This window comes from Pelobates fuscus, chromosome 13 (assembly GCF_036172605.1).
Source record: "Pelobates fuscus isolate aPelFus1 chromosome 13, aPelFus1.pri, whole genome shotgun sequence".
NCBI lineage: Eukaryota > Metazoa > Chordata > Amphibia > Anura > Pelobatidae > Pelobates > Pelobates fuscus.
This window is the reverse complement of record NC_086329.1, coordinates 65,760,236-65,774,912: the sequence shown is the minus strand read 5'-3', so window position 1 is coordinate 65,774,912 and position 14,677 is coordinate 65,760,236. Positions and strand designations below refer to the sequence as shown.

The 14,677-nt window shown below is 37.9% G+C and overlaps 1 protein-coding gene across 1 annotated transcript in view; it reads left to right on the top strand.

Moving 5' to 3' along the window:
• Window positions 1-14,677, top strand: part of TYRO3 (TYRO3 protein tyrosine kinase) — a 926,976-nt gene that overhangs the window by 709,664 nt on the left and 202,635 nt on the right. Inside the window, exons 14-15 of the mRNA XM_063440254.1 lie at window positions 1,184-1,276; window positions 2,685-2,806. Of these exons, the coding sequence (XP_063296324.1) occupies window positions 1,184-1,276; window positions 2,685-2,806 (215 nt within the window). The remainder of the gene's footprint in view (window positions 1-1,183; window positions 1,277-2,684; window positions 2,807-14,677) is intronic.

Genomic DNA, 14,677 nt, shown 5'->3' with positions numbered 1-14,677 from the left:
GGTTGTGTGAGGGGATGGTGACCATGGGGGTGGTGGTAGTGTGTGGGGATGGTGAAAGTCAGGGTGGTGGCATTGTGTGGGGATGTTGACTGTGGGGGTGGTGGTAGTGTGAGGGGATGGTGACAGTGTGGGGGTGGTAGTGTGAGGGGATGTGACAGCAGGGGGTGGTAGTGTGAAGGGATGGGGACAGTGGGGGTGGTAGTGTGAGTGGATGGGGACAGTGGGGGTGGTAGTGTGAGCGGATGGTGACTGTGGAGGGGTGGTAGTGTGAGAGGACGATGACAGTGGGGGGTGGTAGTGTGAGGGTAGGGTGGCAATGGGGGGAGTTGGTAGCATGTGGGGAGGCTATGACTTAGTGAAATACCTTCATATTTTTTGTGTGTAATCCATTCCCTGGTAGTCCAGTGGTCTCCTCCTCACTGGTGGTCCAGTAGGCTAGGTATCCAGTCTGCCAGAGCCTCCTTGTCTGCAGCTCCGCCGGGTGCAGAGCTGCAGACCATGGAGTAGAGATCTTGTGATCTCTGGCACTTGATGTGTCAGAGTGTTGCTGTGGTAACCCACAGCAATGCTCTGACTGGCTGGAGATCGCAAGATCTCTACTCGATGGTCTGCAGCTCTGCACCTGGCGGAGCTGCAGATAGGGAGGCTCTTGCAGACTACACAGAGGGGCCCTGCACCTGGCGGCATACAGGCCTCCACGTGGTGTTGCTCCTTGGTCAAGGGCCGAGGACCGACACCTCAGTTACCAATTCTAATCACCGGTTCGGCAAACTTGTTACATTTAAGTAACAGGTTCGCTCGAACCAGTAAGAACCGTCTGAATCCCACCACTGGCTATAACCTACTCTAGGGCCTTAGGTTGCAATAGTGCTTACTGTGTATTTTTTATTATTTAGCTACACTCCTTTCCAATTGACCTATAATAGATTTCCAGTATAAAACAAACAAGCATTTTAGTACACACTGTTTTAGGCCATTGCACAAAAACATAAAACATGCTTGTAATCATTTACATAAACAAATTGTGTCACTTACATCGTATGAACCTTGTTAGATATGATTCCAAAAGACTGACCGTTTTTATTATGTGCAATTACAATGAGCTTGCAATTAGAAAGTGTCTGCACACAGCTACTTTCTGTATTTCTAGCCTTGCCTAACATTAATTTTTTTCTTCTGCCAGCTGAGATTTTCTGCTCCAGTGATATTGAAGAATTCTTGCGAGAAGCAGCATTCATGAAGGAATTTGACCATCTAAATGTCTGCAAATTAATAGGTAAATAGGTTTTATTGCAAATACTACCTACCACAGTGAAAATATGCTTACACGGTAAATGTGTTGCTTTTCTTTACCCATAAAATTAATTTGTTAAGAAAAATAATAAAATGAATCAAGTCTATATTTTATAATTAAGTTGAAAATTTATTTGTGAAATGAATATATAGATCTACACTCAAATTTGATGGAACTTCAAATTGAGAAAGCTATAAGAGACAGGGATCCCGAAAAATAAATACAGAAAATGCTCTGATCTACCTGATATAAGATATTACAACTCTGATCACCCTTTCACTGCTCTGATCCAAATAACATTAAAGAAAATTAAACTTTTCACTCTAGTCCTTTCTGTGCATCAACATTATTGTACTGAAATGCCACTGTCTTCTAAGACTTTCTCAATTCCTCTTAGTGACATCTCAACAAATAGCTCTGTACACTGTTATATATTAACTTTTGTCCTATAAACCTAAAAATAATGTCACCGTATTAAAGGTTAGCAGTGACTGACAAAATAGTAAGGCCAGATGTTTGTTCACTTTCAGCGGTTATTGACCCTATCCAAGGTATTTATTGTATTTACAAGTATTTGTCCCACATCTGTAAGGAGGCAAATAGCTTTAATCCATTTTACCCACAATCGTCAGTGATATAGTAACATTAAAGAAAAAAACATTTTAGTGTTAGGAAAACAAATATGTATTCCTAACACTATATAGTGTTCATCTGCCCCCATACCCACCTGTCCATAAAAGTGTTAAAAAAACGATTTTTTTTTTTTACCTAATTCCAGCGGCGTTATCCCTTGGTGCTGGGTTGTGATCCTCATCCTCCAAAATCAGCCATATGGGGAAGCTAATGCACATGCCCAGTGAGTACCACACACGCAATAGGCCTTCCCCATAGGGAAGCATTGAATCAATGCTTTCCTATGGGGGTTTTCAAAACGGATTCTGGGTACTGGAGTGACTTGATAGAGATGAAAAATTACCCCATTCCTTTTGGTTAACTGCAACCTCCATCAATACACGTTTAAAAACGTAAAAAATGATTGAAAAAACATCAGAAAGATTCTCTTTTTACCAAAATATGTAAATATCAAGAAGCAAACAAAAAGAAAATGTGAAAGTTTGAATCCGCGTAAACTAACATGCCTAAGTAACATTTACATGTGGTGGTTTTCATATAGCAGAAATGAATACAGAATTATTATTGTAAGCTAATATAGTAAGTTGGTAAACACTTTTTATATTCTTTATACTTATGATTTTGAATATATCATAATTATTAATCTTAAGTTCACAACTCTGTTGATAACGCTTTCGTGCTCGCACTAGTTTCAAGGAAATTGTAGTGTTATGTTGTAATATAAATAGTTAAAAAATCTTCTTCATTTTAACACCAGGAGTGAGTTTGAGGAGTCGTACCAAGGGGAGGCTTCCTGTTCCCATGGTTATTCTCCCATTCATGAAGCATGGGGATCTCCACACTTTCCTGCTGATGTCCCGCATTGGAGAAGAGCCTATTGTAAGTGGAATAGTTATCTTCTAAAGTTGTATAGTCTAAATATTACCCAGTACTTTTGTTTTAAAGATTTTTTTTTTTTTTTTTTTTTTACTTGAAATACCTTATTTTTGAGTAGGAAAACTCACAGCATACTAGAGGCTTATGCACATTTAAAAGAATGGGTATAAATTCCTGCAGAAATACCAATTGATGGATTACCAAGATAAAGCTGCTGGGGGCAATCCTCTTGCTTGTCATATAATCTTTACTCTTTATTTGTAAAGCAGCCAGGGCAATAAAGTTCATTCCACTGTTAAAGGGTTTTGTTACAGGACACAAACCAGCCTTAGGCAATTTATGAGAGATTCCATTCAACTGCAGTGCAGTTGCTCAACCTTGTTAGATATTCATGTACTGGACTGTATAAACAAACCATTACATCATAAACAGAAATGTTAGCAGAAATATTTTGATTATATGTTAATATTCCACTCAGCATGTCTGCACATGGTTCATACATAAATGAGCCAGTCTGTTGCAGGCTCACCATCAGGAGATCAAGCAAGCCCCTATTCAGCATGTGTTTCCGTTTTGGTTTGTGCTTGTTTTAGTATTGTAACCTGTTTTCATTGCATACCTGCTGGCTTGGGTCAAGATTATCAATTCACTTTATTTACATGTGGAAAACAAATGTGGGTAAACTGAAAGATAAGATGCAAGATCAGTTTTAGATGATGAGATTGATAGTAAGACATTTTAGAATGTGTCATTCTTCTAACTTGAGTTATGCTAAAATGCAAGCTGTGCTGGTAATTGGTGTGTTTTTTTTTTTATTAATTTCTGGTTTTATTTTAAAGTTTGTACATATTGTTTATTCTATTGCGATCTTAGGATTGTGAATCACTTTCAGTGGTTTACTGTTATTTCAGATATTGTTGTGGATTCTTTTCTGCAAACCAATAAGTTTGAATGACTATCTGTTCCTGTCCAAATTAAAAATAATAAAGTTGCGTGCACGCGGAAGTAAATTCACACTGAGACACAGGGTTCAGGTTAATGAAAGAACTTCGGAATGGTTTTAATAGCCCAACCAAAAAATGGGTGCGCAGACCCTTTTAAAGGCATTATTACATCACTGAAGAATTCAAGATAACAACAAGTAAACATTATTAAAGTTTAGGTGTTAAGTGGTTAGTCAAATACCCTCCCATCAAGAGATGGTGACATTCTTGACACGGGAGTGGACACAGGATGTAGGGGCCATCTTGTTAGCACGAGGTGTCCACTCGATGGGAGGGGTGCTTTGGCAGCCATTTTGAGTAGTTGGCATTATTAGTTTCAAGGTTAATTTTCAAGGTTTTTTTAGTAGATACACATTTTATTATTCAGCTGACACATACTTTATTGAGACCAACCTGTCGCTCAGTGGCCACAATGTTTCATTCAACAGGAACACATTGTTCCGCTGACGCACATTTCCTCCTGACAAAGCATTCTCTTAAGCGGATTTCATAAATTCTATAATTCTACAACAATATCATTTTACTTGTCTTTTTCTCTTTATATGTTTTTATGTGTTTTTCTTTTCCCTTAATCCCTCGTTATTCGGTATAGTGCTAGATTAAAAGTATTGTAAAAACCTGGTGTATTAGGGGTCAATTTGGAAAGGGTCACTTCTTTATTTAAACGCTTTCTTGGGATGTGCCTCTAAATAAGTGCTGATGTAGCTCAAATTGTGTAAGGCATGTAGAGCTAGAGCAGGGTGATTTTATTGTCAGATTTTTCAACTATTTCTTTTTCTTCAACTAATTTAACTCTGTGCGGTGGATTCCTTAATCAATTAGGTCATAAAGGAGAAGCTTTTATCTATTAAGTGTCAGCATTTTCTTTATGTTGGATATTTCTTAAAGTGCTATTTCGCACGTCTCAAACTGCTAGCTCCAAGTGTTCTGAGAGCATAGGAAGACATAACACACCTATTGTTTTTTTTTTTTCTATTAAGATTACCAATTCATTTAATATGTGGTGCATCACAGAAGTCTTAGTCTACTTAGCATGATACTTTTAATAATCTTCCTTCTCATTCTTCAACAAATGGTGTCTTTACTCATTGACTTTACTTTACAGTGGCAATTTTATGGGGTGACGGCAAGTGAATTCCCAATCATTGACATGGCACCATTGTTTATTAATATTGTAGGCTGTGACAACAATAATACAATACAATGTTTAACAGACCAATGTAAAAGTTAACCACTTTAACCAGGCCAAAGCAGAGAGGCCAGTCCAGTTTTTTTTGAAAACTTTGTGATGCTTGATGACCAGTGGAGTGGGGTGACGGCAAGTGAATTCCCAATCATTGACATGGCACCATTGTTTATTAATATTGTAGGCTGTGACAACAAGAATACAATACAATGTTTAACAGACCAATGTAAAAGTTAACCACTTTAACCAGGCCAAAGCAGAGAGGCCAGTCCAGTTTTTTTTGAAAACTTTGTGATGCTTGATGACCAGTGGAGTGGGGTTTTTTGTTGCTTTTTTTGTATATCAACTGCGTTTTTGCTGTCCTGTGGCTTCACCTTTATTGGTGATATGTGTCGCAAGTACTGTATATTCCAGCAGCACAAACCTGTCATTGCTCACGCTTCTTGCTAAGTGAGTGTACATATCTGAGTGTACAACACTATACTATGAGGTATCTGTGACTGACAAAGGAATACAAATATCAGCATAGATGTTCCTATTCATAGAACACGCCTGAGTTGTGACCAACTTATAAAAAAAAAAGGGGAAATGCAGAACTGCATTAATTAAAGAGACCGTACAAAAGGTTTTTAGTGTTGGGTTGTTTCTTTTTTGTTGTTTTTTTTTGTAACACAGGCATCTATATAGTCAGTTATATCATGCCATGCCAAATGACTATCCTTTTACTTTAATGACAAACTATTATCCTGTGATGCACTGCCCCAAAGGCCTGTATTGATTAAATTCCACTGCAGCTATAACAAGCATGTGGTTTTGCATATGTAGCAAAGGATTTGATAGTGTTGTGAGAAAATTGCTTTATGATGGCAGATTTATCTGGATATTATTCTGGTGCATTTGACTATTGAACAAGGGATAATATAACAAAACAAGCAAGTAAATTAGGTGGACAGCACTAAGAATTACTATAATAAAATCATACATACACAGGTAGCAGCAGATTTCGCAATTATGTGTCTTACTCTTAAAAAAAGGGAAATAAAAGTACAATGATAGTGCAGTATGTTATGAATAATATGGTTATAAAGATATATTCCAAAGGGGCACTCACGTTTTCCAGAGCTTTAAAAGCTCTATTTTAGGAACCTGGACGGAACAATCCCCGTCTAAGGATTGCTTTTTGCTGGTATCAGATTCCCAAGGTAGTGCGATTCATCATATGAAAAAAATAAGGATGTATACCAATGGTACAGTACGTATGTAAAAGTAGGATAAGCAAATCCTACTTTTACAGAGTACAGAATATTTGATAGAGTCCTAACCTCAACATCTGAGGAAAGTGATTTAGGGGTGATTATTTCTGATGACTTAAAGGTAGGCAGACAATGTAATAGAGCAGCAGGAAATGCTAGCAGAATGCTTGGTTGTATAGGGAGAGGTATTAGCAGTAGAAAGAGGGAACACTGGTGAGACCTCACTTGGAGTACTGTACACAGTACTGGAGACCATATCTTCAGAAGGATATTGATACCTTAGAGAGAGTTCAAAGAAGGGCTACTAAACTGTTTCATGGATTGCAGAATAAAACTTACCAGGAAAGGTTAAAGGATCTTAACATGTATAGCTTGGAGGAAAGACGAGAGAGGGGGGATATGATAGAAACATTTAAATACATAAAGGGAATCAACACAGTAAAGGAGGAGACTATATTTAAAAGAAGAGAAACTACCACAACAAGAGGACATAGTCTTAAGTTAGAGGGACAAAGGTTTAAAAATAATATCAGGAAGTATTACTTTACTGCGAGGGTAGTGGGTGCATGGAATAGCCTTCCAGCTAAAGTGGTAGAGGTTAACACAGTAAAGGAGTTTAAGTATTCGTGGGATAGGCATAAGGCTATCCTAACTATAAGATAAGGCCAGGGACTAATGGAAGTATTTAGAAAACTGGGCAGACTAGATGGGCTGAATGGTTCTTATCTGCCGTCACATTCTATGTTTCTATGTTTCTAAATAATATTTGACCTACTTACATTTGCTAGAGCAATGACCTGCTCTAGTGTATGGAGCTTTAACAGACCGATTTTAGAAATAAAAAAAGACATCAAAGATACAGGGGTTTTCAATCTGTCCAATAAAGTACTCACCAGTCTACAAATAAGTGTTCTAAGCAAAGGTTTAAAATATGCACCAACTAAAACTTTCAACAATTAATTAGTTTGTGAGAAACGCAACCTTAAAACGATTTTATCTTACTAAAAACGGAGAACACGATTAACAACATACCCCTGTAGAAACAACAGAATTGAACAACCAAATGACAAAGGATGATAATTTTAAAAATATTTTTTTTAAAAATAAATCTTCTTTTTATCCTTCTTATCACAAATCAGGGGCACTAGAAATTTTTGAAAAGAAAGTCAATGGAGACTTAAACAAAGTGAAAACAAAATCATAAATATGACATTTAATTTAAACAAGAAAGAAAGAGAAACCATTAAAGAATTGCAAAATGACGAAACAATAGTAATCAAACCAGCGGACAAGGGGGGAGGTTTAGTGATTTTGTCCAAAGATATGTATGAGACTGAAGCATATAATCAACTAAATGACACAGAAAAATACCAGAAACTAAACAAAGACCCCACAAACAATATAAAAACCCTCCTAATAAAACTTCTAGATGAAGGCAAATCAAAAGGAATTCTAAGCCCACAAGAATATAAATACATCAATATACAATATCCCAAAATCCCAGTTATTTATTTTTTACCTAAGATTCATAAAGACCCAAATAACCCACCCGGTAGACCAATAGTCTCCGGTATAGGATCTGTTCTAGCTAATCTCTCTGAGTACATTGATGTTATGCTCCAACCATATGTAAAATTAACAAAATCATACCTCAAAGATACAATAGACCTACTTAACAAACTCAATACTATCCCATGGAAAGAAAACTATATCCTCATCACGTGTGATGTAAAATCATTATACACTATTATTCCACATAATAAAGGTACCACAGCCATTAAAATTATTCTGGAAAAATATAACGATATGAACCCAACCCAAGTAAATTTTTTAATAGAGGGCATAAACCTAATATTAGATAACAATTACTTTTGGTTTGCCAACTCTTTCTACCTACAAACAAACGGCACAGCTATGGGAACCAGGTTTGCCCCCAGCTATGCCAACCTCTTCATGGCAGAATGGGAAAATAGATATATATGGGAGGGGCATGGCTGGGGAGCAAGCCTGGTCTCCTACTTTAGATTCATCGACTATCTTTTATTTATTTGGGATGGTCCCATATCCGAAGCAAAAGATTTTATCAATTATTTAAATACAAATACAGAGGGCATTGTTTTAACAGACGATTTTAGTCAAAAGGAAGTAACCTATTTAGACTTAGATATTTATATTAAAGACTGCACTCTTTTAACAAAAACACATTTAAAAAAAGTACATGCTAATACTTTTATTAGCCAAGATAGCTGCCATAACCCAGTATGGCTAAATGGGGTACCAAAAAGTCAACTCCTTAGATTAAGAAGAAATTGTTCTGAAAAAGACACCTTTCAATTACAGGCTAACAATATCAAACAGAAATTTATAGAAAAGGTGTATAACCCAAAGTATTTAGACAAAGAAATAGAACAAATGGGTAACACAGAAAGAGAATCATTATTAACGAAACAAAATCACAAAATTCGACCAGACAATAAATTTACCCTCCCTTTGATATTTGATTATAACAATAAAAGCAAACAGATTAAAAGAATAATAAATAAACATTGGAACATACTAAAATAGTACAATTACTAAAAAGGATCTTACCCGGTAAACCAACCATAATATTTAGAGGCGCCCCAATCTAAAAATGAAACTTACTAAAAACTACACTAAACATACACAGGAAAAAAACACATTTTTTTTAAACAATAAGAAAGTTTTTTTTTTAAATGTAATGTATGTGCAGCATGTAAGAAAATGCAAAAAAAATGACTTTCATCCCATATTTTAAATCAATGAATACGAACACATTTTTTTTTTATATATGATGTAATAACGTGTAACATTACCAATGTAATATATTTGTTAGAGTGTCCTTGCGGACTACAATATGTTGGCAGAACAATTAGACCACTAAAAGTAAGAATAAGCAAATAATGTCAAAATATAGAAAAAGGACTCAGGAGCCACTCTGTTTCCGCCCACTTTATACTGCACAATAACGACCCTAGTCAATTAAAATTCATAGGAATTGCTAAAATATAAACCTCATTGGAGAGGAGGTGACAATATTAAAAATATAAGTAAACTAGAAATGGAATGGGTCCACTGCCTAGACACCCTCCACCCAAGCGGTCTCAATATATATGTTTGGATTGTAAAATTGTACTATCATCTGGAACAATATAGCATTTAGATTTTTTAAATATTTTTTTTATAATTCATTTGTGCATATGATTTTTCCCCTTTTTTAACCAAATTTCCTTCGACTGGTTACTTTTATACATATATTATCTTAACACTTTGGATTTCTATTATATACATCCAGACTTGTTCCAGATGTCTATTCGTACTATTTAGAAGAGATCGCTGTGTAAATACATGTGATATACGGTGATCCCTATTCAGCATTTAGCACTTTTATAATCTCTAACTATATATGCAGAAAATATGCAAAATTACACCTTGATTTGTTTGTTTTAATTTACTTTTATATTAACCCGTCTTTCTTGGACTTTTGCCATTATCCAAAATGGCGTTACCATCACTTCCTGTATACACCATTATGGAGATACCCACCAAACCGGAAGTGATGTAACGAATGACCTGAAACCAGAAGTACAGACTTGGTTTACTGGACTTTTGCCTTTATCTAGAATGGTGCTACTTTCACTTAGTTTACTGGACTTTTGCCCTTATCCAAAATGGCGCTACTATCACTTCCTGAACATATAATCATGGAGATATCCACCAAACCGGAAGTGATGTAACAAATGACCTGGAATTAGAATTACAGACTATACACACCAGAACTGAATAGAGAAATTAAGAGACTATTTAAACATCAACTGACCTGAACAGCAGACATTCACTTTTGAGAAAGCTGTAAGCGAAACATGTCAAGTGGAGATTAAGGATTGCCTACAAGGACTGGTTTTATTTATAGTTCTTTTTACTATATAGTTCACTTTTAAATAGTTTTATTTATTCTGTTTATTAATAAAGATTCTGTTTTAATACCCAGTCACTCTTGAGCTCCTTATACTCTCACCATCACTCTGCTGTTCCTGATCTACATATATCCCTAGGTGGGGATTGTTCCACCTAAAGCTCCATACACTAGAGCAGAACATTGCTCTAGCAAATGTAAGTAGGTCAAATATTATTTACTTATCCTACTTTTACATACGTACTGTACCATTGGTATACATCCTTATTTTTTTCATATGATGAATCGCACTACCTTGGGAATCTGATACCAGCAAAAAGAAATCCTTAGACGGGGATTGCTCCGTCCAGGCTCCTAAAATAGAGCTTTTTACGCTCAGGAAAACGTGAGTGTCCCTTTGGAATATATCTTTATAACCATATTATTCATAACATACTGCACTATCATTGTACTTTTATTTCCCTTTTTTTTAAGAGTAAGACACATAATTGCGAAATCTGCTGCTACCTGTGTATGTATGATTTTATTATAATAATTCTTAGCGCTGTCCACCTAATTTACTTGCTTGTTTTGTTCTATTGTTCACAAGGTAAAAGGAACTCCTTGTTGGTGAATAGCTGATTTATTGGATAGAGAGCACTTATCACTTTTTTCACTAAGGGATAATATAAGTATAGTGATTGGTTGGGAAATATTTTTTGCCAAAAAACAAAACTTAGGTGGTATGATTGTGAAGTTGAGAGTAAAACAGTAGTCTGTTTTATGTTTTTTTTTTTTTTTTTAAGGGGTGGGTTGGAAATGTGATATGTGAGTGCTGGACGTGAATATGTGTCTTAAGATGTGGATATGTTGCATAGGATATGGAGCGCTGTGGGTGGTTGAGATATGGATATGTGGCATAGGATATGGAGCCCTGTGGGTAGTTGAGATCTGGATATGTGACGCCGAAACGACGGGCCCACACCGTCCCTGGCCCCCGTGCGGATTGCCGGCCCGTACATGATAGAAAGACCCAAAAAACACAAGACAGGCACAAATTAAATAAACAGGTGTAGACGCTAGAGCTGACTAAGACAATCGACAACTGCCACACTAACACGATGTTGGTACCCATGAAACAAAATATTTAATATGTGAGATACATTAACTATGCCTATAGTGTTGACCTCTCCCCCTTTTTCTTTCTGTACCCCTGAAGATCATGAAAACACCAATAAAGTACAAGTTGAAGAGATATGGTTATGTGGCATAGGATATGGAAGGCTGTGGTTGGATATATGGCATGAATGTGAAGCCTGTGAGGGTATATGTTGCATGGGATATAAATAGCTGTTGGTAAAAAAATAAAGTCAGTCAAGTCATGGCCATATTTAAAGAGAGCGGTTGGTCTTTGGCACATTTGACATAGGAGGAAGGGGGACACTGACACTGCACACAGAGAACCTTAAGCGCTGGTACTGATACTGAGCAACCACTAACACTGATATGGCACATACAACAAATTCACTTGACAATGCACATAACTCATCTAGAGACACAGCACGCACACATCCAGTTGTGTTGTCACACTGACAAAATATACTGCCGGAACACACAAACAGGCCCATAAAACACACATACAGCCATGATGTCAGAAAATACAGCTATGTTTGCACTGGCACACACAAATCGGCCATGCTTGACATTATATACAGTCATGATCCGGTTTAAGACTAGTCATAGAAAGTAGGGTAAGATTTTCGGGAGTGTCTACAGCTTATATTTTTGGAGGGGCCCCAATAATTTTCCTTAGGGTTGAAACTCCTGGCTCATTTCACCCAGAGAAACACCCCAGTCATGATGCATGATTCCTGAAAACAATACAGATCTGCTCCCATCAACTATAATAGGCTGGACTGCTACTACTTTTCAAAGTTGGAATGTTCCATAAATTTCACTAAAGAATTCTTTATTTTTCTAGTGCATAAAGATGCCCAAAACAACAGTAGCAGGCACTTCACAATACAAATAGATGTGTGGTATTTTGAGAAAGCGGCACTAATTTTATGGTTTAATAGATTTAGGCTAGGCACATATGTCTAAAACATTGGCTTAAACTAAGTGCGTAGACACAGGAGACAATTTAGACATAGATATTGGTATCAGAAAATAAATATAATAAAACATGCTTGTGACGGACCGCCTGCCTCCGCCAATCGCTGCTTCCTGTCGCCGGGCACCATAAGCACCGTAGAACCTTAGCTGCTACACTTTGGCTGGGGTCTCGCCATTCCTTCCCACCCTGGACCAAACTCCTGGATTCAGCTCCCAGTGGGAAGGCCTCTCCTCCAAGAGAGTATAGCAGTGTAGCTCTTACAAGAGCTAGTGATTATAGCTGGTATAGCAGAGGGCAGTCCCCCTTGGACCTGAGAGTAAAACCACAGTATAAACAAGTACACAACCACACTGGCTCTCAGATCCAGGATACTCCCATTCATAATTAGATAATCACTCCTCTGTGGCTGGGAGATAATTAGATCAGGAACTGTACTAATCTAATCCAGTTATCTCCAAGCACAGAAACACATACTTTTTCCCAAACACCGTTAAAAGTACCTCCAAAACACATGGAAACACCATAAAAGTCACATCCCCTGATAGCCCATAGCCAAAACTCACCCAGATTGGTTCAGGATTTCCATGGAAGTCATAGTTTTGACCGACCGTGCACATGGTCCTATGCCCTAAACTGTTCCAGGGAATTATGGCTAATGGTAGGTCTCTCTTTCTGGAGTGCAAAAGTACATAAATCACGTACGTTTTTAAAGGGCCCATAGTCTTTTGGCAAGAGGCTGGCCAGCAGGCCCCTCCTGGAGCCCGTGGTGAGGTTACTTTCGCCACAATGCTTAATGACCAAGTGTAGCTACGTTTAGTTAAAGTTGAATAAGTGAAGAAATGTGTACCAATTCTATCTTAGTTAAAGGCATCTTAAAACCCCAAATTAGTTGTGAGCTGGGCTGCTGAAATAACTAAAGATATGTAATACACGCACGAGATCCCTGATGAGATAGGGAAGGTCAGAGTATCTGAGACCTGTCAGGACGGCGTTTAACAGACTGTGCTTGGTAAAATGTAAGAAAATTAAATAAAACTGTACATTACTTATGCCACTGGTGGGGTTTGTACAGACCAACAGGAGTCTCAGCCCCAGGTCATCCTATGCCCCTTTGTGGCAGATCATAGGCTCGCTTCATCAAAGGTGTCACTGGGCATAAGGGCCCTGCTGGAGGACGCAGGAGCATCAGGCTGGAGCTTAACTGCACAACAAGGATCCGTCCCGTGATCTAGCCACTCGGGGTGGAGCAGGGTGAGGCCACTTCTGAGACAGGCCCGCTGGCGAGTTGTGTCTGGCTTTCCCGATTTTGTGATAGCCCGGACATCTCTGCTGTAGTCATGTTCGCCTTGCTGCTGGAGCCAATTTCTAGCACCGTAAGTACATCATGTGGTTCTGGCTTGTTTGGGCTTGTAGGCTCTGCAGATTCTTGCTTTGTTCAGGCTCGCTGATCTTTCTCCAGAGTTTTGTAAGCATTTTAAGTTTGGAGATGATAAAGGCTCAGAGCAGACATCTGGTCTCTGCCATCTTGTATGATTTGCTGAGTTAGCTTGCTTGCTGGCTGAGATACACCCGGCGGATTGGTGAAACACTGAAACCTCAAGGTTGTGGACCGGTATCACCCCCACTGGCCCAGTGGAGGAATTAAATGGGGCACTAGATGTGTTTGGCACACATTAAGTATTCTGCACAGGTCTTAGTAGCAGAGGGCGGTGCCGTTTTAAAAATATTTGCTGTATTTTGGGAAATGCCCACAATTGTCATGCTATATGATATATTCTAGAATATACAGTTGAAAGAAAAAGTATGTGAACCCTTTGGAATGATATGTATTTCTGCACAAATTGGTCATAAAATGTGATCTGATCATCATCTAAGTCACAACAATAGACCATCACAGTCTGCTTAAACTAATAACACACACAGAATGAAATGTTGCCATGTTTTTATTGAACACACCATGTAAACATTCACAGTGCAGGTGGAAAAAGTATGTGAACCCCTAGACTAATGACATCTCCAAGAGCTAATTTGAGTGAGATGTCAGCCAACTGGAGTCGAATCAATGTGATGAGATTGGAGGTGTTGGTTACAGCTGCCCTGCCCTATAAAAAAAAAAACACACCAGTTCTGGGTTTGCTTTTCACAAGAAGCATTGCCTGATGTGAATGATGCCTTGCACAAAAGAGCTCTCAGAAGACCTACGATTAAGAATTGTTGACTTGCATAAAGCTGGAAAGGGCTATAAAAGTATCTCCAGTTCATCAGTCCACGGTAAGACAAATTGTCTATAAATGGAGAAAGTTCAGCACTGCTGCTACTCTCCCTAGGAGTGGCCGTCCTGTAAAGATGACTGCAAGAGCACAGCGCAGACTGCTCAATGAGGTGAAGAAGAATCCTAGAGT